The sequence below is a fragment of the Rhinopithecus roxellana genome, chromosome 21 (assembly GCF_007565055.1).
Source record: "Rhinopithecus roxellana isolate Shanxi Qingling chromosome 21, ASM756505v1, whole genome shotgun sequence".
In the NCBI taxonomy this organism is placed as follows: Eukaryota; Metazoa; Chordata; class Mammalia; order Primates; family Cercopithecidae; genus Rhinopithecus; species Rhinopithecus roxellana.
Genome location: NC_044569.1, coordinates 750,972 through 778,309, shown reverse-complemented (window position 1 = coordinate 778,309; position 27,338 = coordinate 750,972). Strand labels below are relative to the sequence as shown.

The 27,338-nt window shown below is 39.8% G+C and overlaps 1 protein-coding gene across 1 annotated transcript in view; it reads right to left on the bottom strand.

Moving 5' to 3' along the window:
- GREB1L (GREB1 like retinoic acid receptor coactivator) overlaps positions 1-27,338 on the bottom strand; it is a 162,907-nt gene that overhangs the window by 104,483 nt on the left and 31,086 nt on the right. The window contains exons 7-9 of the mRNA XM_010354886.2: positions 24,509-24,685; positions 18,843-19,019; positions 15,217-15,339 (exon numbers count right to left, since the gene is read on the bottom strand). Of these exons, the coding sequence (XP_010353188.2) occupies positions 15,217-15,339; positions 18,843-19,019; positions 24,509-24,685 (477 nt within the window). The remainder of the gene's footprint in view (positions 1-15,216; positions 15,340-18,842; positions 19,020-24,508; positions 24,686-27,338) is intronic.

Sequence of the window (27,338 nt, the reverse complement as noted above, 5' to 3'; positions counted from 1 at the left end):
TCCAGCCTGGGCGACAGAATGAGACTCTGTCTCAAAAAAATAAAATAAAAAGTCAGTTGTCTATGTATGTGTGGGTTTATTTCTTTTTTTTAATTATTATTATTATACTTTAAGTTCTAGGGTACATGTGCACAACGTGCAGGTTTGTTACATATGTATACACGTGCCATATTGGTGTGCTGCACCCATTAACTCGTCATTTACATTAGGTATATCTCTTAATGCTATCCCTCCCCCCTCCCCCCACCCCACGACAGGCCCTGGTGTGATGTTCCCCATCCTGTGCCCAAGTGTTCTCGTTGTTCAGTTCCCACCTATGAGTGAGAACACGTGGTGTTTGGTTTTCTGTCCTTAAGATAGTTTGCTCAAAGTGATGGTTTCCAGCTTCATCCATGTCCCTACAAAGGATATGAACTCATCCTTTTTTATGGCTGCATAGAATTCCATGGTGTATATGTGCCACATTTTCTTAATCCAGTCTATCATTGATGGACATTTGGGTTGGTTCCAAGTCTTTGCTATTGTGAATAGTGCCACAATAAACATACCTGTGCATGTGCCTTTACAGCAGAATGATTTATAATCCTTTGGGTATATACCCAGTAATGGGATGGCTGGGTCAAATGGTGTTTCTAGTTCTAGATCCTTGAGGAATCACCACACTGTCTTCCACAATGGTTGAACTAGTTTACAGTCCCACCAACAGTGTAAAAGTGTTCCTATTTCTCCACATCCTCTCCAACACCTGTTGTTTCCTGACTTTTTAATGATTGTCATTCTAACTGGTGTGAGATGGTATCTCATTGCATTTTTGATTTGCATTTCTCTGATGGCCAGTGATGATGAGCATTTTTTCATGTGTCTGTTGGCTGCATAAATGTCTTCTTTTGAGAAGTGTCTGTTCATATCCTTCGCCCACTTTTTGATGGGGTTGTTGGATTTTTTCTTGTAAATTTGTTTAAGTTCTTTGTAGATTCTGGATATTAGCCCTTTGTCAGATGGGTAGATTGCAAAAATTTTCTCCCATTCTGCAGGTTGCCTGTTCACTCTGATGGTAGTTTCTTTTGCTGTGCAGAAGCTCTTTAGTTTAATTAGATCCCGTTTGTCAATTTTGGCTTTTGCTGCCATTGCTTTTGGTGTTTTAGACATGAAGTCCTTGCCCATGCCTATGTCCTGAATGGCATTGCCTAGGTTTTCTTCTAGGGTTTTTATGGTTTTAGGTCTAACATTTAAGTCTTTAATCCATCTTGAATTAATTTTTGTATAAGGTGTAATGAAGGGATCCAGTTTCAGCATTCTACATATGGCTAGCCAGTTTTCCCAGCTTCCATATTTCCCCTCCTGGTCTTTAGACTATTGTCATATAATTTACTTTTATATTTATTATAAAACCAAAATACATTATTATACTGGTTTAACAATCACCTTTTAAATAGATTTAAATTTAAAAATTATATACATTTATCTCTGCAGTTACTATTTTCAGTGGTTTTCAATGCCTTGTAAAGATTCAGATTTTCATCTGCTATCATGTCTATCTATCTGAATGACTTCCTTTAGCATTTCTTGTAGTGTGAATCTGCTGGTTGTGAACTATTCCATATTTTGTATGTCTGAAAGTGTCTTTATTTTACCTTCATTTTTGAAAGATTTTTTTTTTGTTTTGTTTTTTGAGATGGAGTCTCACTCTTTCACCTGGGCTGGAGTGCAGTGGTGCGATCTTGGATCACTGCAACCTCCGTCTCCTGGGTTAAAGCGATTCTTGTGCCTCAGCTTCCCAAATAGCTGTGTCTACAGGCTCACACCACCATGCCTGGTAAATTGTTTTGCATTTTTAGTAGAAATGGGGTTTCACCATGTTGATCAGGCTGGTCTCAAACTCCTGACCTCAAGTGATCCACCCACCTCAGCCTCCCAAAGTGCTAGGATTACAGGCGTGAGCCACTGCACCCGGCCGAAAGGTATTTTTATTGGGTATAGAATTCCAGGTTAACTTTAAAAATGCTGCTCTACTGTCTTCTCATTTATATTGTTTCCCATGAGAAATCTGATGTCAGGCTTATTTTCATTCCCCTGTACGTTACGTGCCCTTTCTCTCTGGTTGCTTTTACGATTTTTCTTTTTATCATTGCTTTTGAGCAATGATATTATTTGTTTATATTTTTATTATTTATTTATTTATTTTGAAATGGAGTCTTGCTGTGTCTCCCAGGCTGGAGCACAGTGGCACAATCTTGGCTCACTGCAACCTCTGCCTCCCAGTGATTCTCCTGCCTCAGCCTCCCAAGTAGCTGGGATTACAGATTCCCGGCACCATGACTGGCTAATTCTTGTATTTTTTGTAAAGACAGGGTTTCACCATGTTGTCCAGGCTGGTCTCGAACTCCTGACCTCAAGTGATCTGCCCATCTCGGCCTCCCAAAGTGCTGGGATTACAGGCATGAGCCACTGTGCCCGGCCTTGAGCAATTTATAGTGATATGCTTTGGTGTAGTTTTCTGTTTCTTATTCTTGGGGTTCACTGAATGTCTTGGATCTGTGGGTTTATAATCTTCATCAAGTTTGGGAACTTTTTGGGGATTATTTCTCCAAATATACATTTTGTCTCCCACACCTTCAGACCCTCCAATTACTAGTATATTAGGCTGTTTCTAGTTGTCCCACAGCTCACTGATGTTTGTTTCATTTTCTTTTATTTGTTTCTGAGTTTTGCTGCAGATAGTTTCCATTACTGTGCTTTCAATATTCTTTTCTTTTACAGTGACTCATCTGTTGTTAATCCCACCCAGTGTACTTTTCTTCTCAAACACTGAAGTTTAATTTGGGTCTTTTTTGTATCTGCCATGTCTACTTAACTTTCTGAAGATATGAAATATAGTTATAATAATTGTTTTGAGGTCTTTCTCTGCTGACTGTAACGTGTCAGTTCTGCATTGGTGCTCATTGATTAATCTCCTTGGTATTGGTTGTATTTTCCTGCCTCTTTACACCCTGAATCTTTCATCGGATGTCAGGCATTGTTAATTTTATCCTGTTGGGTGCTGAGTATTTTTATATTCCTATAAATATATTTGAGCTTTGTTTTGGGATACAGTGAAATTATTTGGAAACAATTTGATCTTTCGGGGTTTTGCTTTCATGATATTTTAGGCAGGACTGCAGCAGTGCTCAGTCTAGGGCTATGTACTATCTGTTACTGAGACAAGACCTTCCTAAGTACTCTATCTCATACCTGATGTATTATGTGGTTTTCCTGTTTGGCTGGTGACTGGTGGGAATAGCCGCTTTTCTTGGCTCTGTGTGAATGCTGGGCAGTTTCCTCTAATCCTTTTAGATGATTCTTTCTTTCTCTTTCTCTCTTTCTCTTCTTTTCCTTCTCCTTCCTTCCCATTCTCCCTCCCCTCGTTCTCTTCCTTTCCTTCCTTCCTTCCTTCCTTCCCTCCTTCCCTTCCTTCCTTTGGGACACAGTTTCATTCTGTTGCCCAGGCTGGAATACAGTGGTTCAATCATAGCTCACTGCAGCCTCAAGCATTCCTACTGCTTCAGACTCCAGAGTAGCCAGTGCTACAGGCACCTGCCACCATGTCTAACTAATTTCCTTATTTTTTGTAGAGGCATGGTCTCACCAGGTTGCCCAGGCTGTTCTCAAACTCCTGAGCTCAAGCAATCCTCTCACCTCAGCCTCCCCTCCTAAAGTGCTGGGATTACAGATGTGAGCCACCACGCTTGGCTTGAATGGTACTTTTTAAAAATCAGCTTTGAGTAGTTTCTTCACATGCAGGTACCAAGTAATACTATGTTGAACATTTGAGGGACCCTCTGCACATCTTTGGGTTTCCCTCTTCTCGGCACAGCTCTCTTCCCTCTGGTACTTGGTCCTGTGAACTCTAGCTGCCCTGGTCTCCCCTCTCAGTTCCTTTTACTTGACTTAAGGAGTCTGCTGGGTTCTCCCACTTTCCTTTCCCTATATCATGGTCTAGAAATTGTGAAGACAGCAAGGGCAATCATAAGACTACATTGTTTGTTTCCCATCTCTCAGGCATCTATTCTTTGTTGCCTGATATACGGTGCATTTAAATTTTTTAATGTATTTTTGTCTGTATTTTGTTGTTGTAGTTGTTCCAGGGCGGAGGGTAAATCCAGCCTCTTTTCTCCATTTGGGCCAGGAGCAAATGTTGAGCTGATCTGCTACTGATTCTATGACCGTGGTGTTCTCCCTTTGTTTTCCTGTTCCTACTACCCCGATTCTGCTCTTGAAATCTGACATACGTGAGCATTTTACAGAACTCTAGGTAGAGCTCAATACCATCTTTGTATTCTCATCTCCTAGTACCCAGTAATTGCCCAATATAATTGTTCAGCAGTGAGCAGAAAGTTCAAATTCAAGTTATGTTATCATCTACTTGTATCTTGAACTTGCCTACATTAGGTATTGGTCTTTATTTCTACACGTGCAAAGAGCTGACGAGAGATCAGTAAAAAGCAGACATATTCTACTAACCTATACATTTGGATTAATCTTGAGAATTTTTATGTTTATGAAAATTATAACATAAAATTCAGAAATAGAAACCACCATGCTAAAATCTTATTTCTCCCACAAACCAGTTTTTTTTCTTTTAGTACATGTCCTTCTATGTTTTATCCACATTATCTTTTTACATGATATGACAAAAAATTATTTCAATTTTACTTTTATTGCTTAACAGAATTATTTCCTATGTGGCTGCACGGTTCATAATGATCTTTTTTAGCATCTTCATCATGTGCATATGTCCCGACTTGCTCAACTGTTTCTACACTAAGGTTGCTTTTCCTTTTTAATTAATATAAAGGGAACTGCAGTGAATATCTTGACTCTCCATTTTGGTTATTTTCTTGGTTAGGCCCTCTAAAGTGGGATTATCATAGCAAAAGGTGTAAATATTTTTAATGTTCTTGTTACATATTGCCAAACTGCTTTCTTTCTTTCTTTTTTTTTTTTTTTTTTTGAGGCGGAGTCTCACTCTGTCGCTCGGACTGGAGTGCAGTGGCCGGATCTCAGCTCACTGCAAGCTCCGCCTCCCGGGTTTACGCCATTCTCCTGACTCAGCCTCCCGAGTAGCTGGGACTACAGGCGCCTGCCACCTCGCCCGGCTAGATTTTTGTATTTTTTTAGTAGAGACGGGGTTTCACCGTGTTAGCCAGGATGGTCTCGATCTCCTGACCTTGTGATCTGCCCGTCTCAGCCTCCCAAAGTGCTGGGATTACAGGCTTGAGCCACCGCGCCCGGCCGCCAAACTGCTTTCTTATAAGGTCACACCACTGTTCACATTTACCAGCCTGGCTGAGAGTGTCAGTTTTACCAGCACTGCATTTTATCACTGAAATAAAATATTTTGGCTAGCATAATAAGTGAAAATGACTTCACTATTATTACTTATGGCTTTCTTCACTTCCACAAAGTGGGATATTCTTCCTCATGCTTACTAAAGGGTTGCATTTTCTCTTAGTAGGAATAGAAGTCTCACAAGCACATGCATAACCCTTAGCCTCCTCTCCTGTCTCAGAGGGGAGTAATCATTGTGTTCCTTCTCTCTCCCATCCATGAACTCATCAAATATTTATTGAGCCTCTTCAGCATGCCAGGTACTATGTTAGGCTCTGGGAATGCAGTAGGAGAATAATCCCTACCCTCAAGGAGTTTACTGTGTAAAGGAAAAGCCTGCGTGTTCTCAGTATCTGGCTAGAAGCAGGCAAATTTGCCAAAGCGTTCCCACCATATTTGGAAAAAAAAGAGACTGTTTTATAAAAGCATTAATTGAGTATTCATAGGAAACTAAATTTGGAAAATCATGCTGGAGGAACTTTTTTTTTTTTTTTTTTTGAGATGGAGACTTGCTCTGTCGCCCAGGCTGGAGTGCAGTGGCCGGATCTCAGCTCACTGCAAGCTCTGCCTCCCGGGTTTATGCCATTCTCCTGCCTCAGCCTCCGGAGTAGCTGGGACTACAGGTGCCCGCCACCTCGCCCGGCTAGATTTTTGTATTTTTTTAAATAGAGACGCGGTTTCACCGTGTTAGCCAGGATGGTCTCGATCTCCTGACCTCGTGATCCACCCGTCTCGGCCTCCCAAAGTGCTGGGATTACAGGCTTGAGCCACCGCGCCCGGCCGCTGGAGGAACTTTTGATGCACCTAGAGAGGGAAGGGGGAAGGTAAATGCCCAAAGGAGGACACAAAGTGGAAGGAAACAGACACGGCCACATCTTAGGGACAGTTGAACGATACACTCCCATAAAATCTGCTTCTTAAACAGCCATCACCAGGGACAGAGGAGGAGTCCTGGGGGAAATGGAAACAAAGTGATAGGCTGTGTGAGCAGGGAAGGCCTAGGTTAGGGGGTGGCAGATCACAAAATATTCTGGACACACAGAGGGCAGCAAGAAAACTCTAAACTCTTGGAAGGCAAAGGAAAGGAAGCCATGGTGGGGGACGGGGAAGGAAAAGTGTTGGACACTTACAGAGTTCCATTTAGGGTTGTTCCTGCCCACTCGCTTCTTAGACAGTAAGGTCAGTTATGAGAGATTACTATGACAGCAACAATCCCACTGTGCAGTCACCACAGTGGGAAACAGAAAAACTCAAAAGACTCAAACATTATTATTACGCCATAGCATCCCTGCCTATGATACTACTTGCTATCAAAGTATAAGGACTACATACATTAGTACATGTATGTAGTTTGGTGGCGGGTGGGGCGGGGGTGGTAAATCCACCCTTTTGTTCTCATTGAGATGTATCATAATACAGAAGAGTGCATAAAACATTTATTTATAGCTTAAGGAATAACCACAAGGTAAATATCTATGAAACCACCATTCAAGTGAAAGAAAAAATACAAAACAAAATACTGTCAGCCGCTGGTAGCCTCCTGCGTGCTCTTCCCCATCCCAGCTCCCTCCTTCTGCCCAGAGGTAATCACTGTGTTTTGTATGCATTCCTCTAATAGTTTAGTTCTGCCTTTCTTTAATGTAATAGAAATGAAATAATATTGGACGGAGTCTTTCGTGAATGACTTTTTTGTTCAGTATCATCTTTGTAAGATTCCTCTGTAGTGCTAGGGGTAGGCAATCTGTTCATTTTCATTGTCATATGCTATTTCATTATATGAACGCCCTACCCATTCTATTTTTAATGAACACTTTAGTTGTTTCCTGTTTAAGGTGGCTGTGAAGAACACTGCCATGAACAATCTTGTACATACCTCTTGGTGCACATATACAAAAGCTTCCTTATAATGGAGCAGCTGGATCAGAAAATATGCGTATTTTCTACTTTACTATGTATTGCAACTTACTTACAGAGATTTGGTATCAATTAACACTCCTACCAGCAGTATATATTAGTTCTTATTGCTTGAAATCTTTGCCAACATCTGGCTGGGCATGGTGGTTCACGCCTGTAATTCCAGCACTTTGGGAGGCTGAGGTGGGCGGATCACGAGGTCAGGAGATCGAGACCATCCTGGCTAACACAGTGAAACCCTGTCTCTACTAAAAAAAATACAAAAACTAGCCAGGCGAGGTGGCAGGAGCCTGTAGTCCCAGCTACTCGGAAGGCTGAGGCAGGAGAATGGCGTGAACCTGGGAGGCAGAGCTTGCAGTGAGCCGAGATCGCGCCACTGCACTCCAGCCTGGGCGACAGAGCAAGACTTCGTCTCAAAAAAAAAAAAAAAGAAAGAAATCCTTGCCAACATCAACTATTTGTCACACTTAAATTCACTGCCAATTTGGGATCTGAATATAGTACCCTCGTATTTTTAATCTAATTTTCCTGATTACCAAAGTGGTTAATCATCTTTTCATGTATTTATTGCCCACTTGGATATTCTCTTTTGTGAAGCGCCCATTGAAGTTTCTGCTATTTCTGACATATTTTTCTTATTAATTCATAAGTATTCTTTTTTTATTTATTTTTTAAGATACAGCCTAGCTCTGTTGCCCAGGCTGGAGTGCAGTGGCAAGATCATAGCTCACTGCAGCCTCAACCTCCTGGGCTCAAGTGATCCTCCCACCTCAGCCTCCCAAAGAGTGAAGATTACAGGCATGAGCCATATGCCTGGCCCGTAAGTATTCTTTATATGTTCTGGATACTAGTTCTTTGTTAGTTTTATGTATTACACATATCATCTCCCAATTTATGGCTTGTTTTTTTACTCTATGGTGACTCCTAATAGTTAGAAGTTATAATTTTAATGTAGTAAAATATCAGTCTTTTCCTTTATGATCAACACTTTCTGTCTTTTTTTTTTTTTTTTTTTTCCTGTTGCTCAGGCTGGAGTGCAGTGGCACAATCTTGGCTCACCGCAACCTCTGCCTCCCGGGCTCAAGCAATTCTCCTGCCTCAGCCTTTCCAGTAGCTGGGACTACAGATGCTTGCCACCACACCTGGCTAATTTTTATATTTTTTGTAGAGACAGGATTTTACCACGGTGCCCAGGCTGGTCTCGAATTTGGGGGCCCAAGTGATCCGCCCGCCTCGGCCTCCCCAAGTGCTGGCATTACAGGCATGAGCCGCCGTGCCGGACTTTACATATAATGATAATATATTCACCTTATACCGACAGTTATAAAACATAATTTTACATGTTTTTCTACAGAGGAAGAGCCCACATAGGCAAAGATACCTAGGGCCCAAGAAAATCATAAAGTGGCCCTCCCTGCTTCATAGAATCTTCCTAAAAGCCATACTATGAGTGACGGGCAGAGCTTAGGAGGCTCACCCCTACGCTTCCCCACAAGCCAGGGGATAAAACATGTGTTCTTCTAATGGTAGATGAGCATATTATCTTCATTTAGAAAACAGTACATACCAGTACTATTAATAAAGACTAAATTAATAATCCCCAAATGCTAAGATCTAATTTAAATAAAAACAGAATTCAAATAACATTTATTTCCAGGTATTTGTCTGGATGATACAGAGATAAACAAAAAGCACATAAAGCTTCTAGTGTATAAGAGAATATAGATGGTTCGCAACTCATTATAACAGGGAACAGTGTCACACAAGCAGAAGTGTGGTAGCAAGGCTAAGTCATTCCTCACAAAGTTGCAAAACAGGTGTTGTTAATTTCAGTTTTTGCAAATAAGAAAAGGCAACCGAAGCACAGAAAAATTGATTGGCTTATCCCAATTGTCAGACAATATATGTCAGGTACAGTATCTTAATAGCAGGACTCTGACTCCCAGCCCTGCGCTGTTTACCATCTGCTCTGAAAAAGTGCTCACCCCACTGTAGATATTCAATAAATTAGATTGTATTAAACTGAAAGAGAAACAGTACCACCCCGAAGGATTATGAATTTTCTCAGAGCAGCTTTTTAATCTATTTTTATAGCTTAATTGAGGTATAATCTATGTATAAAATTTGCCCATTTCAAGTATACAATTCAATGATTTTTAGTAACCTTACCAAGTTGTGTAACCATCACCATAAATCAGCGTTAGAACATTTTCGTCCCCTTAATAAGAATGCTCATACCCCATTTTCTGTTCATCTCTATTCCCACTCCCTGCTCCAGGCAAGCACTAATCTTCTTTCCTTCCTCTATAAATTTGCCTTGTCTGCACATTTCACATACATAGAACCATACAATAAGTGGTCTCTTTCAGCTGGTTCCTTTCACTTAACATAATATTTTTGAGATTCATCCATGATGCAGCTTGTCTCGACAGTTTGTTTCTAGTTATTGCTGGATGGTATTCCATTATATGGATACATTACATTTTTGTCTAGCCATTCACAAGTTAATCAACATTTAGTTGGTGCTAGTTTTTTATTATAACGAATAATGATGCTATGAACATTTGCATGCAAGTTTTTATGAGAACATATATTTTCATTTCTCTTGGGTAGATATCTGGGAGTGGAATTGCTGGGTTGTATGGTAGCTTTATGTTCAACTTTTTGAGAAATTGCCAAACTGTATTCCAAAATGGCTGCCGCATTTTACCAATGCATTCCTATCAGTGGTGTATAATGGTTCCCACTTCTCCACACGCACAGACACTTGTTACTGTCTTTTTTATGATAGCCATTCTAGAGGATGTGAAGTGGTAATTTATTACTATTTTTTTTTTTATTTTTTGAGATGGAGTTTCTCTCTTTTTGCCCAGGCTGGAGTGCAATGGTGCAATCTCGGCTCGCTGCAACCTCCACCTCCCGGGTTCAAGTGATTCTCCTGCCTCAGCCTCCTGAGTAGCTGGAATTACAGGCAATTTTGTATTTTTACTAGAGATGGGGTTTCACCATGTTGGCCAGGCTGGTCTGTCTCAAACTCCTGACCTCAGGTGATCTGCCTGCCTCGGCCTCCCAAAGTGCTGGGATTACAGGCATGAGCCACTGCACCTGGCCCTCATTATGGTTTTGATTTGCATTTCCCTGACTAATGATATTGAGTATCTTTTCATGTGCTTATTAGTTTTTTTTTTTTTTTTTTTTTTTGAGATGGAGTCTCCTTCTGTCACCCAGGCTGGAGTGCAGTGGTGCGATCTCCACTCACTGCAAGCACCGCCCCCTGGGTTCACACCATTCTCCTGCCTCAGCCTCCCGAGTAGCTGGGACCACAGGCGCCCACTACCGTGCCCGGCTAATTTTTGTATTTTTTTGTAAAGACGGGTTTTCACTGTGTTAGCCAGGATGGTCTCGATCTCCTGACCTCGTGATCCGCCCGTCTCGGCCTCCCAAAGTGCTGGGATTACAGGCGTGAGCCACCGCGCCCGGCCCAGCCATTTGTATATATTATTTGAAGAAATGTCTATTCCAAATCCTTTGCCCATATTTCAGTTGCATTGTCATCTTATTATTAAGCTGTGTAAGAGCTTTTGTAAATTCTGGGTGTTAATACTTTATTAGATTTGTGTTTTGCTAATATTTTTACCACTCTGTTGTTTGTCTTTTCATGTCTTAATGATGTCTTTTTATTGACAGATAATAACTGTACATATTAATGGGGTACAGATAATATTTTGATACATGCATACAATATGTAGTGATCAAATCAGGGTAAGTAGGGTATCCATCACCTCAAACATTTATCTTTTTTTTGTGTGTAATGGGAACATTCAAATCTTCTCTTCTTGCTATTTAAAAATATATATTATTGGTTACTATAGTCATGCTGCTCTGCTATCAAACACTAGAACTTATTTTTTCTATCTATGTTTGTACACATTAGCCAACCTCTCTTAATCCCCATCTCCTCACCCTTTGCAGCCTCTGGTAACCATCATTCTGCTCTCTGTCTTCATGAAATCAACTGTTTTTAGCTCCCACGTGTGAGAACACGTGTTATGTGTCATTCTGTGCCTGGCTTATTTTATTTATCATAATGACCTCCGGTCCCATCCATGTTCCTTCAAATGACAGGATTTCATTCTTTTTTTTACAACTAAATAGAATTCCATTGTGTATATATACCATATTTTCTTTATCCTTAAAATTTTGAAGTGTAAAAGTTTTGAATTTTGATGAGGTCCATTTTATCAATTTTTCCAAAAACAAATCCTTATATTTAGAGTCAACTGACTTTTGAAGTGTAAAAGATTTCAATTTTGATGAGGCCCATTTTATCAATTTTTCCAGAAACAAATCCTTATATTTAGAGTCATCTGACAAATGCAATTCACTGAGGGGAAAACGGTCTGCTCAACAAATGGTGCTGGTACAACTGGATATCCACACATGAAAAAGATGAATTTAAACTTTCATTTCACACTACACAAAAATTAACTCAAAATGACTCATAGACTTAACTGCAAGAATTAAAACAATAAAGCCTTTATAAAAAAACTTGGAAATTTTCAAGATCCTGAGTTAGACAAATGCATTTTTCATCTATTCCTGAACTCTTATCCCAATTAAACATCATATATGTGTATGTCACGTTTATAATGCAGGTAGATAAAAATATAGCCCCCTTCAGTAAAAATGATAAAATATTTCACTGAGATTGGTGGCCAAAATTTGAATTAGCAATTACATGAAAATGTTAAGAGAAGGCCAGATGCAGTGGTTCATGCCTGTAATCCCAGCACTTTGGGAGGCCAAGGCGGGCAGATCACGAGGTCAGGAATTGAGAACAGCCTGGCCAATATGGTGAAACCCCGTCTCTACTAAAAATACAAAAATTAGCCAGGTGTGGTAGCACGCGCCCGTAATCCCAGCTACTCAGGAGGCTAGGGCAGGTGAATCACTTGAACCCAGGAGGTGGAGATTGAACTGAGCCGAGATAGTGCCATTGCACTCCAGCCTGGGCATTACAGTGAGACTCCATATCAAAAAAAAAAAAAGGAAGAAAATATTAAGAGAAAATATGCAAGCAATAAGTGGTAACCCAGCCAGAACAGAATATATATAGCTTAGCAGGTAGAACTCAAGACAAAGGCATGCAAATAGTGCATTAAACTCTTCTTCAAATACTATACAATGTGTGTACCCATACTTGAGGCTAAAAACTGTTGATTACAGATAGTCACTGACTGCAGATTAAGATTAGGGAGAAAACAATCTCCTATAGAAAAGTGAACCTCAATCAATCAGTTAAGGAGGTGCTGCACATGCTAACATTTGTGATGGTATCATAATGCCAACATGAAATTTCTACAGTCGATTATGTTCAAGTGTCAGAAGAAAGAAATTATTGAAGAATCTATAAACATAATTCATTAATACAAAATTTTAGATACAAAGCATCACTTATAAAGGCACTTTCTTTTATTAAATTTTCTAAGTTGCATCTGAAATTGTTAATAACTAATTTTCATGGTCAAATTACCACTTACATCCTCACAGGGACACAAAAGAATGTGAGCATTAAAACTTGGCCACTGTGTTCACGGTGAGTCAGTCAGTGCCTTCCCCTTGCTCTTGGCCTATGTCTCATGATGGCAACTGGGGGAGCGTTTGCTAAAGCCTGAATCTTGATTTCCTCTTTCAAAGCAAAATTTGTTTACAAAGTATATTTTCTGGTAGAATTAAAATTGTATTACTTCTTATTAACATTTTAATATCTTGTCATTATTTTCAGGTACAACTGCTTATTTACATACCTATCTCTCCCTCTTAGGAAAGGTTACATGTTTTATTGTTCTTTTTCTTTTGTTTTTTTCAGACAGGGTCTGGCTCTGTTGCCCAGGCCAGAGTGCTGTGGCAGTATCTCAACTCACTGCAACAGCACCCGGCTGACTTTTGTATTTTTAGTAGAGACGGGGTTTCGCTATGTTGCCCAGGCTGATATCGAACTCCTGAGCTCAAGGGATCCACACGCCTAGGCCTACCTACCAAAGTACTGGGATTATAGGCATAAGCCACTGTGCCTGGCCTTGTTTTATTGTTCTTTAATCCCTTATATAATTTTTTTTTCTTTTGAGACAGAGTCTCACTCCATCATCCAGGCTGAAATGCAGGGGCACAATCTCAGCTCACTGCAACTTCCATCTCGTGGTTGTGTACAAGCAATTCTCGTGCCTCAGCCTGCCAAGTAGCTAGAATTACAGGCGCATGCCACCATGCCTGGCTAATTTTTGTATGTTTGATAGAGACGGGGTTTCGCCATGTTGGCCAGACTGGTCTCGAATTCCTGACCTCAAGTGATCCACCCACCCCAGCCTCTCAAAGTGCTGGGATTACAGGTGTGAACCACCATGCCCAGCCATGAATGTTTTTTAAGTCATTGCAGACATCAGTCGAGTACTGAAACCCTGCCTTATAGCATCTGATAAGGTTCTTAAAACAAAATAAACACTTGGTATGTTTTTGTTGTAATGAAGTAAATCTTAGCTTTTAATACTGTGGTTTTAAAAATTATATTTCACAGCATAACATATACTATGGGATCAATCAAATTACAAAAATGATATTCTAAGAGAGACATGCAGGTGTGTCATTAATGTAATGAAGGCTATTCTTTCAATGGCCAGAGCCAAATGCTAACTTGTTTCTTTCTTGAATACGTGGTGACACTATGTTCTCTCATTTATTCTAAACAGAAGTGGTCTATTCTCTTAGATCAGAGCCTCTATCTAAATCTCCCGCGCAATTTAAGAGCCAAACTTTTTACAATCCAGGAAGAGGTGGGCTTAGCTTAGTACAGGCACATAGCAAGAAATGTCCCAAAGAAAGTTAGCCTTATTATCATTGCTGCTGCTGCTAATATATTCTAATAATCACTTCTATCTTGAAAATAAGTAGAAACAATTGACCCGCTCATCAGAATTTCACATTAATTTGAAAGAGGAATGCTATGTAGCAAGTGAAGACCACCTCCTTCTCAATTTGTGGTTAACACTGGCAAAGTACATATGCTATGAAGTTTGTGTATCAGACGAGTAAAATGTACTCCACAAAAAACAAGTCAACTGAAAAAAAATTCACAAAGTCTTTTAAAATACTTTCCTTCTTGCCTAAGATATAACCAAGGCTGGTTCTGAGTAATTTTCTCAAATACTATCTGCAGTGATCTCTTCAGGTAAAGCCCTCCAGCCCTTTGGCCACCTGGAACCATGAAGTGCCACCTGGAATCTTATCTTGGCCTCAGGGCCTGGGCCAGTGCTCTATACTGGAGGAATTTTTAGAAGCCTCAGACTAGTAGCTTATCTGCTCAGTACGATCAGTCATTCTGCTGATCCTGTCCTGATATTGTGACCTAGTTTCAGGCACTAAGATTTTATCTAGTTACTCACAACCAGTGCCTCTTTTGTACCACTAGAAACTAGATCCTGGATTCATCCGTTGTGATCCACAATCCTAGCTTGGGACCTTATTTTGTATCCCAGTTGGTGCACTACTCCCTATGATGTTCTGTGGGCTTAGCTAGAGCCCTACCCTGGAACTCCAGTCTTCATAACTGTGTCTCCAATACTTGCCACTGGATGGCTATGATGCAGACTTCCCTCATGTCTAGATTTCCACTTACTGCCTACGGTCAGTCTTCCCCTAGAATGAGGTCCTAGGCTTCAGCTAAATTTCCTACCACTGTCAGGACTGTGAGGACTTGGGTTCTGGTCATTCACGGATTAACCCATCTCAAGGCTGAGTTCTAATTCTAATAGTAACTCAAGTAATACCTTTATTTTGAAATCTCTCTATTCAAACCAGCCAGCAGTAAATATATACTTTAAAAAGCCTCATTAAATATACATGTGATGCTTGAAATGCCAAAAGAAAAATACCCCATACCTGTCTGAGTGAATCCTGATTTGTATCCATTAGTTGTCCCATTTTCTGGGGTCACAGTTGATGACACTGAAGAGCTTGGTTTAATAGAGTGGCAAGAAGCAGAGGATTGTCGGCTTCTACATTCTGGAAAAGAGTAAAAATTACACTGTATGAAGTGACCAATGTTCTGTTAAAACAGGTGATGGGGACACAATCCATAAAATCTCTAAATTAATTGCTGCTCCTTAAGTGGCAGCCACCTCTCTAATTAGAGATCCCCTTCCCCATCCTGACTCCAACAGAATGTTTAAACTAGTGAATGCAACGCTTTTGTTTAGAAGACAAAGAAATGGTTGCAAATAAATTGGACCTTTGTTCCCTACATACTAGTTCCCAGAGGCAATATACACATAACCAATATAGTCATGCTAGTTTTATGGGTAAGACAGAGGATAAAACATTAATAATTTATGAAAACCTAATAGGCCTTTCAATACCAGTTAACATCCTACCTGGGATTGGTGTAAGTGTAAAACGGTAACCTACGGTCTGTCTAGGCTGCCTATAACCTTCTCTTCTCAACCTTAATTTAGGTCCAAAAACAGAAGCAAAGAAAAATGTATAGGCAGTAGAGAAAAATTTTAAATGCTCAAATTAATATTATTCTCAGTTCTTATTAAAGGAGACAGCCAATATTCAAAGTGGTTACTGATCATGCTATGCCAAGCTTCATTTTAAGTAAGCCAGTATTAATGGGCCTCTGGGATGATATTTTATTAGTGCTTTGTACTGATTCAGGTAGATAGTAAATACTATCACAGCCTGTGGGGCTGTTAACTTCCAACCAAATTTTACCCTATTCGTCTCAAAAAGTAGCATGTGAAAAAGGAATATAAATAATTTTATACAACAAAGTTAATTACAGAGGGTCCTTTAGAGTGTCTCCAAGTTTATCAGATACATACAATGACTGGAAGCAGTTTTCTATAACCTTCTATGCTATGACCTTCTATGAGGAGTACTGTATTCTGGCCTAAAAGCATATCTCCAATATGTAATATATGCACATATGTATATTGATATTATATGTGTGTATATATAAATCATACAAATAAATATAATTTCAGCTCCAAAATAGCAACTATTATAAATGTGAGACTTCTCTCACAAATGTTATTCTTTATTAGAAAAATGAGGCCAGGCATGGTGGCTCATGCATGTAACGCTACCACTTTGAGAGGCCAAAGTGGGTGGATCACTTGAACTCAAGAGTTCGAGACCAGTCTGGGCAACATGGCGAAACGCTGTCCCTACAAAAAATACAAAAATTAGCGAGGCACGGTGGTGTGCATCTGTAGTCCCAGCAACTTGGGAGGCTGAGGCAGGAAGATCACTTGAGCCTGGGGTGGGAGAGGTTGCAGTGAGCCACCGCAGTCCAGCCTTGGCAACAGAGTGAGATCTTGTAAGAAGGAAAGAAAGGAAATAGAGGAGAGAGGAGCGGAGGGGAGGGGAGGGGAGGGGAGGGGAAGGGAGGGGAGAGGAGAGGGAGAGAAAGGGGGAAGGGGGAAAAGGAGAAGGGAAAGAAAGCAAAGGAAAGGAAAAGGGAAAGGGAAAGGAAGGAAAGGAAAGGAAAGGAAGAAAGTAAGAAAAAGGGGAAGGGGAAGGAAGGAAGGAAGGAAAAAAGAAGGAAAAGGAAGGAAGGAAGAAAGGAAGGAAGGAAAGATGAATTGCCATTGAGTACTAACTAAGAAGTTAAAAATATTTTATGCAACCAAAACAAGGCTGAAGAAGGAAATTAAAAGGGAGGGGAGGCGATACCTATCCTACTTTTACCCTTTTATTAGGATTCATGACATTCAAAATGATTTTTCTGAGAAAAATCATTTAATAGGACAAAGACTTATTCACCAGCTTATGATTCGGCGGTCACAAGCTTTAAGTTCTGATGATACCTGTCTTGGAATATGTACCCATTTCCTAAAGAACTATATAATGCTACTTCAAAGGTAACTAAGAGAAACTAAGGTGAAGGACTCAGAAACAAAGCTGCAGCTGTAATTTGGAATGTTATGCTGTTTTTCATAGTCAGGGAAAAATGTTGTATAGACAACAAATAGAAACATTAAAAATAGTTATTATAGGCTGGGTGTGGTGGCTCACACCTGTAATCCCAGCACTTAGGGATGCCAAGGCGGGCGGATCACAAAGTCAGGAGTTTGAGACCAGCCTGACCAACATGGTGAAACCCTGTCTCTACTAAAAATACAAAAATTAGCTGGGTGTGGTGTCACACGCCTGCAATTCCAGCTACTCAGGAGGCTGAGGCAGGAGAATCGCTCGAACCTGGGAGGTAGAGGTTGCAATGAGCCAAGATCTCACTGCTGCACTACAGCCTGGGCAACAGAAGAAGATTCTGTCTCAAAATATATATATTATATATATATTATATATAATATATATAATATATATATATATATATATATATATATATATATATATATATAATATATATATATATATATATATATATATATATATATATATATAATATATATATATATATTATATATATATATATATATATATATATATATATATATATATATATATATAATATATATGTGTGTGTGTGTGTGTATATGTGTGTGTGTATATATATATGTGTGTGTATATATATATACACACACACAGTTATTATAGGCTGGACGCGGTGGCTCACGCCTGTAATCCCAGCACTTTGGGGGGCCGAGGTGGGCAGATCACAAGATCAGGAGATCGAGATCATCCTGGCTAACATGGTGAAACCCCATCTCTACTAAAAATACAAAAAATTAGCTGGGCGTGGTGGCGGGCGCCTGTAGTCCCAGCTACTCAGCAGGCGGACGCAGGAGAATGGCATGAACCTGGGAGGTGGAGCTTGCAGTGAGCTGAGATCGTGCCACTGCACTCCAGCCTGGGCGATAAAGCGAGACTCCATCTCAAAAAGAAAAAGATAGTTATTATATGGAGAAAAAAATCACAGCATCTAAGAAACTGATCAATAGAATAATAACTAAATACTTCTTTTCTTTAGCACAGTGAAGAGAACTTCTGTCAATTCCTATCAAGCACATAAAGATGTGAAGTTTCAACTGGATTCGTTTCTATAAATAAGTTAAGTTCTTCCTAATTTATAAGAAATAACACTTTGCCAACTTAATAGTGTATTTTCCCAGGTATTATGAAGAGAACATAAATGTTTATTCTAAGTATGTTTAGCTCTAGTTAAAATAGAAAAAAAATACGGATGTTCGAAAATCTCCAAAGAAATTAACTAGAGTCAAAAGGGCATCTAACCAAGGAGCTGTCACTCTGAGGTCCTCTCTAAATGACGGAAGAGCTAGGAAGAGTCCATGTTTCCTCTTGAGAGCTGTACCCCTTCCCAAGAGACAAATACAGAGACATGCACTTTCCAAAACTTGAATTGTCTCTGTTAAAAATGTAAGGGGCAAGTCAAATAACATACCAGAAGGCTTTAAATTTTTGGATATCCTTCTGAACTTGAGATGTTTATCTGTATCCCACCTGAACTCCGAATCTTGTATGGGTCACTTGTCACCACTCTAAAATCTCCATTCCCTCCCCTTTTCTTCCTGGAAATTGACTACCTTTCCAGCAGATAAGAGGTCCCTTAGACAGTACACCCTGGGAGCTTCTGACTAGGTAGTACTTTAAGTGCTTCTGCTTCTTTGGCTGAGTGGTGAGCTTCAAGTTAATGTGGTTGGAAAATTCCGTGAAATATCGAAATCCTCTTTCTCCACAGCCGATACAATTTCCAGAAAACCCTGAAGTGAGGAAAACCAATGTTACTAATGGCCTTGTAAGTTGATACAATACTTTTATGTATTAAACAGCATAGAAACGTTCACATTCTTTGACCCAAAAATGTCTCAATCTCAAGGAAATAATTCAGAGGGGAAAAAAAACAGGTACACATTTCTTTAGCAGAGTTATTTTGTAACAGTGAAAGACTGGAAATAATTTAAATGCTGCCCTAAAAGGAAAGGAAAAGTTAGCTTCTAAAAGGTTAAGGAAATAGGGTTGATAAATACAGTAGATAATGGTTAAAGAAATAGAGCACATAATATGATAAAAAGCTTGGTTCTAGAATGTCTATTATTTCTTCCCCACATACTCCTTCCTTAGATAACCTGGTTCTCTGCCCTCTCTACCACGCAAACTTGCCTCCATGGTCACAGCTGGTGAGCTTGTGGCCCACCATCTGACCCAGTCTGGGACAGTCAGAATCTCTCTCCTGGAATTTTGAAATAAACACAAAAAGTCAGGCAGGTGGTACTGGACCCTGGATTTGTAAGGTTTTACAGAATTGGAATCCAAATTAGGGTTACGTCAGCCACATGTAAGCTAGGGTATGGGAACCAAGAACCATGAAGAGGAAGCTGATCTGCCAAGAGGAGAGCAGAGCACGGGCCAGATGTGCAAATTCAGGGCTCTATCAGCTTCTAGTTTCTGTGAGATCTAGCTATACTTTCCGACAGGAGTACCATGAGATTCCCATTTCTCCTTTTCTAACACTTCTTTATTCATACTAGCTTATTATTCCTTCAGATCTAATATCCAAACAATTCCTCACTCAGACAAACTAAACAAAACAAAAATGTTGGTGACCTGGTTAGAACAGGGGACATGGAAAAAAGAAGAAACAGAGAAAACTGGCAAGATGAAAAGCCATGCCTTTTATTTTTTTTTGCCATGCCTTTTTTTATTGAAAATTAACTTGTCAGTCCCCCTTAATACACAGAGTAAAAACAGACAGTAACAGTGAGTTCTTCTAGTTGTGTCTGATGAGGACATAACCCATTTACTGTTACATAGATGAAAAGCACAAAAACGTTGTAATAAGAAAGGGCATTCCATATTGTATAAAGGCAATATTTCTATACGTAAATAACTGAAAACAAATTCACTGATGAAGTGATACACTCTTTTCAGACCTCTGAGCTAACCTGATAAATATTAATAATTAACAAAGATATATAAATAGAGAACAGAAAAGCCACGAAGATGAATGATAGAATATCTCACAATATCCTAATCTCAGAACGCTAATCATCAATTCAAAGCATTTATAAATCGGAAGTCCAATTTATTATTATTCAGTCAACAACTATATATTGAGCATCTACCCATATGCTAGGCATTTTGCTAAACACTGGGGAAACAGTGGTGAAGAAGAGATATTCATAACCTCTGGTCGATTACATAGAATTAATAACTTATTACTGCCACTTTATAGACATGTAAACAATATAATTTTATAAATGACTTAAAATATATTCAGAGATGAATTGTATTTGAGAGCATCTGACTATTTGTCCAATACCTTAAAAAAGTAGCCTCTCCCCCTGCAAAAAACGGTTGCCAGTGGCTGCCTAGGTCACCAAAGTCATCCATCCATCCATCTATCCATCCAGCCACCCATCCACCCACCCATCCACCCATCCATCCATCTATCCATCCATCCATCCATTCATCCAACAAATACTGTATTATGTGCTAGACACTGTTGCAGGCACCAGATTTTTTAGCACGAAACAAAGCAGACAAAGTCTCTGCCTTTGTGGAAACTACATTCTGGTTTGACTGTCGCACCTTCCTGGAAAACTGCCTGACCTGTGAATTAGATATGCCACAACCAAAACACAGAAAAAAGTTACAAGAACCTTTCAGCCAAAATAATCAAGAACAGTGCCAAAACATGAGGCTCAACTGATAGGTCCACGTGGTTTAGAAAACATTAGTGTGAGAATTAGAATTCACAAACTACCGAGGTTAAGTTTGATCTTTTCCTCTGTCTATTCTGAGCTGAAAAGCAAGAGTGTGAAGAGGAAGAAAAGCCATGGGTCAGAATAATCTGCAAAGGAGAGAATCTTCACATTAATGATAAGTTAACAACATAAAAGAATTAGAATCCTACAGTCCATTTTTAAAACTCTGTATGGCTTCAGCATTAGCCTTCCTTCAAGGGAGATTTTATCTCCTTGAAGTTCTTGTCATTGAAAACAAAAAATAACACCACTCTCAGCCAAATTACCTTTTAGTTTTTCTGGCAATCAAGTCTTCCAATTGCAGGGTAGATTTGGTACACATGCACTACCAACTAGATCAATATATTTTTAAATATATTTTTAAATCAATTCCCCCATAGTCTTTGGAATCTGCAGTTTATATAAAAATTTAGACAAATTGATATTTGAATCCACAGGGGTTCTAGAATAGCGGAAGCTTAATCATTTTTCCACTATATTTTAATGCATATGAAAATCATCCACTTTAAGAAATGTTGGATGAATATTAGTTTTTGGACAATAGAGTATCAAACACGTAAAAATCCCAACAATGTGCTTATTTAAGAAAAACCTTCTGCCATTTTGCTGTTGCACTGCACTTTTACATGGAGAAGTGGTCAGTAAAAAATTATGTCCACTTACAAGGCTAGAGAAAGTAAGCAAGGTTCCAAGTCTGCAAGGGTATTTAATAAATACAATAGTAAAATAACTGCCATTTCAAGAGCAAATACTATGTCCCAAGCACTGTGCTTGGTGGGTGCTTTAAGGACATCATCTCATTTGATCTTTATGACCCTGCAAGGAGGTAGGTGTTAATGACCCCATTATATGCACGAGCAATCTAAAACTTTAAGTTCTTAAAATAATTGCTGCAGTTCTTAAAGTACTAAGTGGCAAATCTGGAATTTGAACACAGTTCTGACTCCAAAGCACATGGTCTTTGGTCTCACTCCTAATTTCTAAGGATTATGAAGTCTATTATTCTGATGGTGTTTTCTGTGTCTTTTCTATGACATACTCTAAGAGGAATCTCTAGTCACAATCATTGAACAAAAAATGCATTATGAGAGATTTTCACTGTCTACAGTCAGAGCCACACCTGAACTGTTTCATTAGATGAGACGATAATGCTTTTCAAATGCTAAAAAGTTTTCTGAAGTTGTTCTACTATAGCCTACTAGGTAGTAAGCTCTGTATGGAATAGGACTAAGTCTTATAACTGTTGTGTCCCTACGTGAGAGCCTCGTGTGATTTCTGTCATACGGTACATTCTGAATAAATACTGCTTAATAAAGAAATGAGTAGTTGGATCGTCTTTGCTAATTTAGCCCAGCATATTAGATTTATCATTAGACTTCTATATTAAACCATCTGCTCAATTTCACTAAACAAAAAAAAGTGAAAATGTTCTTTTTTTTTTTTTTTGAGATGGAGTCTCGCTCTGTCACCCAGGCTGGAGTGCAGTGGTGCGATCTCGGCTCACTGCAAGCTCCGCCTCCCGGGTTCATGCCACTCTGCCTCAGCCTCCCTAGTAGTTGGGATTACAGGCACCCACCACCACACCCGGCCTTTTTTTATTTTTATTTTTTTTTTGTATTTTTAGTAGAGACAAGGTTTCACCGTGTTAGCCAGGATGGTCTCTATCTCCTGACCTTGTGATCCATCCGCCTCGGCCTCCCAGAGTGCTGGGATTACAGGCGTGAGCCACTGTGCCTGGACAAAAATGTTCTTTTTTTATGAGAGCCTTATGAAAAATGAAAATTATTTCTTTTCCTATGAACCATGAGAAGTCTTCAACTATAATTTAAGGAACTTCTATAAAGCGTGTGCAGGCTCACTTATTGATCAGTGTATTGCTAGACTTTCTGATGACACTAGATAACTAGGAAGAATGTATCAAGCTACAAAAATAAATACACATCATGATCAATACAATATTTGAATTCACTGCTCTATTCTTTTTCCTTTTCACTGATATTTGTGCCTAAAACATGATTTCATCTATAGTAAGACAAATTCTGAGAAACAAAAACAACAGTAGAGACATGCAGCAGTAAAAAAGCAACAAATCTCATGTGCTGTCTTTTTAATTATTTAAAACAAAATAAATCAAGTCTGTTATTTATGACATAGGGAGGCTATGTTGTGAGAAAGCCCAGACACTAATATCACAAAGTAAAATAATTCTGAGATAAAGTCATTTACATTTTATATCACATAGATAGAAATATAAAGATATATAGTCCTAGTTATTTTGGGTGAACTAATGTTAAATATAAAGTGAGATTCACATCACACAAGTATAGATAGAAATAATGCGTGGTATGGAAAAATAACAAATAACTTACAAAGTGAATAATCCACAGATGAACAATTAAGAGTTGACTTGATATCAGGTCCAGTATCAGAGCTGACTTGATATCAATGACTATAGAGAGTGAATTCTCTTTTCTTTACAAAATACTAATTTTTGATAAATTGCATGCTTTTTAAAAATATCTGGTCAAAAAAGTCATTTAATTAAGCTAAGTGTTTTGAGAATTAATAAAAATGAAAAGCCTGGGCATGGTGGCTTATGCTTGTAATCCCAACACTTTGAGAGGCCAAGGCAGGCAGATCATCTGAGATCAGGAGCTTGAGACCAGCCTGGCCAACATGGTGAAACCCTGGCTCTGCTAAAAATACAAAAAGTAGCTGGGCATGATGGTGGGCACCTGTAATCCCAGCTACTTGGGAGGCTGAGGCAGGAGGATCGCTTCAACCCAGGAAGCAGAGATTGCAGTGAGCTGAGATTGTGCCACTGTACTCCAGCCAGGGTGACAAGAGCGAAACTCTGAGAAAAAAAAAAGAAAGAAAGAAGAAAAGGAAGGAGGGAAGGAGGGAAGGAAGAAGGAAGGAAGGAAGGAAGGAAGGAAGGAAGGAAGGAAGGAAGGAAGGAAGGAAGGAAGGAAGGAAGGAAGGAAGGAAGGAAGGAAGGAAGGAAGGAAGGAAGGAAGGAAGGAAGGAAGGAAAATAAATGTTTAAGAAGTTACTGCCTGTAATCCCAGCACTTTGGGAGGCCAAGGCAGGCAGATAACGAGGTCAGGGATTTGAGACCACTCTGGCCAACATGGTGAAGCCTCGTCTCTACCAAAAATACAAAAATTAGCTGAGTGTGGTGGCATGCGCCTATAGTTCCAGCTACTCGGGAGGCTGAGGCAGGAGAATCACTTGAACCTGGGAGGCAGAGGTTGTAGTGAGCCTGGACTGCATCACTGCACTCCAGCCTGGGCGATGGAGCAAGACTCCATCTCAAAAAAAAAAAAAAGTTACTAAAAGAAAAAAATGTATCATAATTGAACTAAACTATATAATCCCCAAATAATCCTCTGGTATATTTTTTTAAATTTCTGCAGTAGTTTTAAATAAATGTGTATTTTAACTCCCTCATATTGGAAGGAATTTTATAAGCATGAAATACTCACCTAAAAGTGCATTTTTTCCATGATCATCCGGTAGAAATCGCTTGTCCACAGCACAAACTAGGATGTGTTCAGGCAGATTGGGAGACTTGGCACCCACCAGGAGGAATCCTGCTGGGATGTCAATTTGTTCCATACACAGTGATACCAAACGCAAATCCTTTCCTGCTTGACAAAAACCTAAAACCCGGTTTAAAAAAAAAGGACACAGTGAAATGTTTAGTGAGATTATATCTTATCACTCATTTGGAGAATAGATTTACTTGTGGGAATCACTATTAAAGTCCCTACATCCCTTTACTCCAACCAGAAGACAAATTTATCAAGTGTGGTCTTCTGAACAAAGCTGAAAAGACACTGAAAGGAAATATTTCCCTCTGCTTCACTCCAAAGTGACGACTTCATATTTTCTTTTTCTTTTTTTTTTTTTTGAGACAGAGTCTCGCCCTGCTGCCCAGGCTGGAGTGAAATGGTGGGATCTTGGCTCACTGCAACCTCCGCCTCCCAGGTTCAAGTGATTCACCTGCCTCAGCCTCCCAAGTAGCTGAGATTACAGGCACGCACCACCACACCCAGCTAATCTTTTTTTTTTTTTTTGTATTTTTAGTAGAGATGGAGTTTCACCATGTTGGCCAGGCTGGTTTCGAACTCCTGACCTCAGTGATCCACCCAGCTTGCCCTCCCAAAGTGCTGGGATTACAGGCGTGAGTCTGGTCCACGAGTGAGGCAATGATGAATACACAACAAACTTTGAAAACCATGCAGTTTGTATGTGCATGTAATAGGGTTATTTTACTTCCAATGCAAATTCACTTCTCTAGATGGGGATAGTGTCAGAACAGATACTCTTTATTTCACAGAGGAAGAGACTGAAGTTCAGAATTTTGTGGCTCCTAGATGAACGGGTCAAAACTGTTACAACTTTTCACTTTTTACCATGACATGACATGACAAGTTGCGACAAAATCTTACATAACCACTTTGTATATCATAATGTATTCTATGAATTCATCTGTTCATCATTTATAAAACAAACATTTGCAACAAATGCTGTCCGAGACCAGGAGATACAGAATTGAACAAAATATGTCTTCCTCCAAGAACTCACATTGCAGTTAACTGGAAGAATGTATAAGGAACCAAGAATCGCAGACAGTGTTACAGGGAACAGCTACAGTTCTGCTGCAAATCTTCTGGGGAATGATTCTGTCTGTACTCTAATCATGTGACTTCCCCAGGGAGCCATGACACTCCAAACTGATGTGGAGCTAGGACCTGATCCAGCTGGGCCACTTTGATAGCCCAACTTTCTGGCCATAGTTGATTGGTCCAAGGGTAGACGTATGACATACACAAGGCCCATCAAAGCCTGTTCCCTAGAAAATCTGAACATGGAGCCAAGGAGAGCATGGCTCAGTCTGCCTAGTGCCAGCCCTGTTCCTTGACCTGGGAGGGAACTCCGTCACCATGGGCAGGAGACTGAAAGATTGTTCTGGTGGTGTCTGAATCCCTGAGCCTTTTCCAAGGTTTGGCCATGAAACCTTTCCTTTGGAACTCTTTCAGTCATTTCTTCATTTTACCTAAGCCATTTTCAGTTGGGTTTCTGTCATTTGCAACCAAGAGAGGCTGAATGAAAGTATAATAAATGCTATTTCAGGCCAGGTGCAGTGGCTCACACCTGTAATCCCAGCACTTTGGGAGGCTGAGGTGGGCGGATCACTTGAGGTTGGGGTTCAAGATCAGCCTGGTCAACATGGTGAAACCCTGTCTCTATCAAAAATACGAAAAAAAAAAAAGGCCAGGCGTGGTGGCTCACACCTGTAATCCCAGCACTTTGGGAGGCAGAAGCGGGCGGATCACAAGGTCAGATCGAGACCTTCTTGGCTAACACGGTAAAAACCCCGTCTCTACTAAAAATACAAAAAATTAGCCAGTTGTGGTGGCGGGCACCTGTAGAGACGGAGCTTGCAGTGAGCCCAGATCGTGCCACTGTACTCCAGTCTGGGCGACAGAGTGAGACTCTGTCTCAAAAAATAAACAAACAACAACAACAACAACAAAATTAGCCGGGCATGGTGGCACATGCATGTAATCCCAGTTACTTGGGAGGCCGAGGCAGGAGAATCACTTGAACCAGGGAGGCAGAGGTTGCGGTGAGCCGAGATCGCATCACTGCACTCCAGTCTGGGTTAACAGCGTGAAACTTGCTCTCAAGAACAGGAAAAAAAAAAAAAAAAAGAAAAAAAAAAGAAAAAAAAAAAAAGCTATTTCAGAAAATTTTGGAAGCAAGGAGGACACCTACCTTTCCATACACAAACCCTAGGAAAGCACCATTATCATTGCCCAATACAAAATAGGGAAAAACCATGCTAGATTCTCCTAGCATCAATTCATGTTATGATTTTAACCAAGTGTCAAAAATCATTGAATGCCATCAGTTACTGGCATGAGAAATAAAAAAGAAAACACCATCAAAACATTGGACGAGGCCAGGTGTAGTGGCTCACGCCTGTAATCCCAGCACTCTCGGAGGCCCAGGAGGGCAGATCGCTTGGGTCCAGGAGTTCAAAACCAGTCTGGGCAACATGGTAAAACCCCATCTCTACAAAAAAAAAAAAATACAAAAATTAGTCAAGCCTGGTGGTGAGCACTTGTAATCCCAGCTACCTGGGCGGTTAAGATGGGAGCATCCCTTGACCCAGGGAGGCAGAGGTTGCAGTGAAGCCAGGATTGTGCCATTGTACTCCAGCCTGGGTGACAGAGCAAGACCCTGTCTAAATTTTTTTTTAAAGAAAAAAAATTAAAATTAAAATTGAAAGAAAAAGATAAAGTG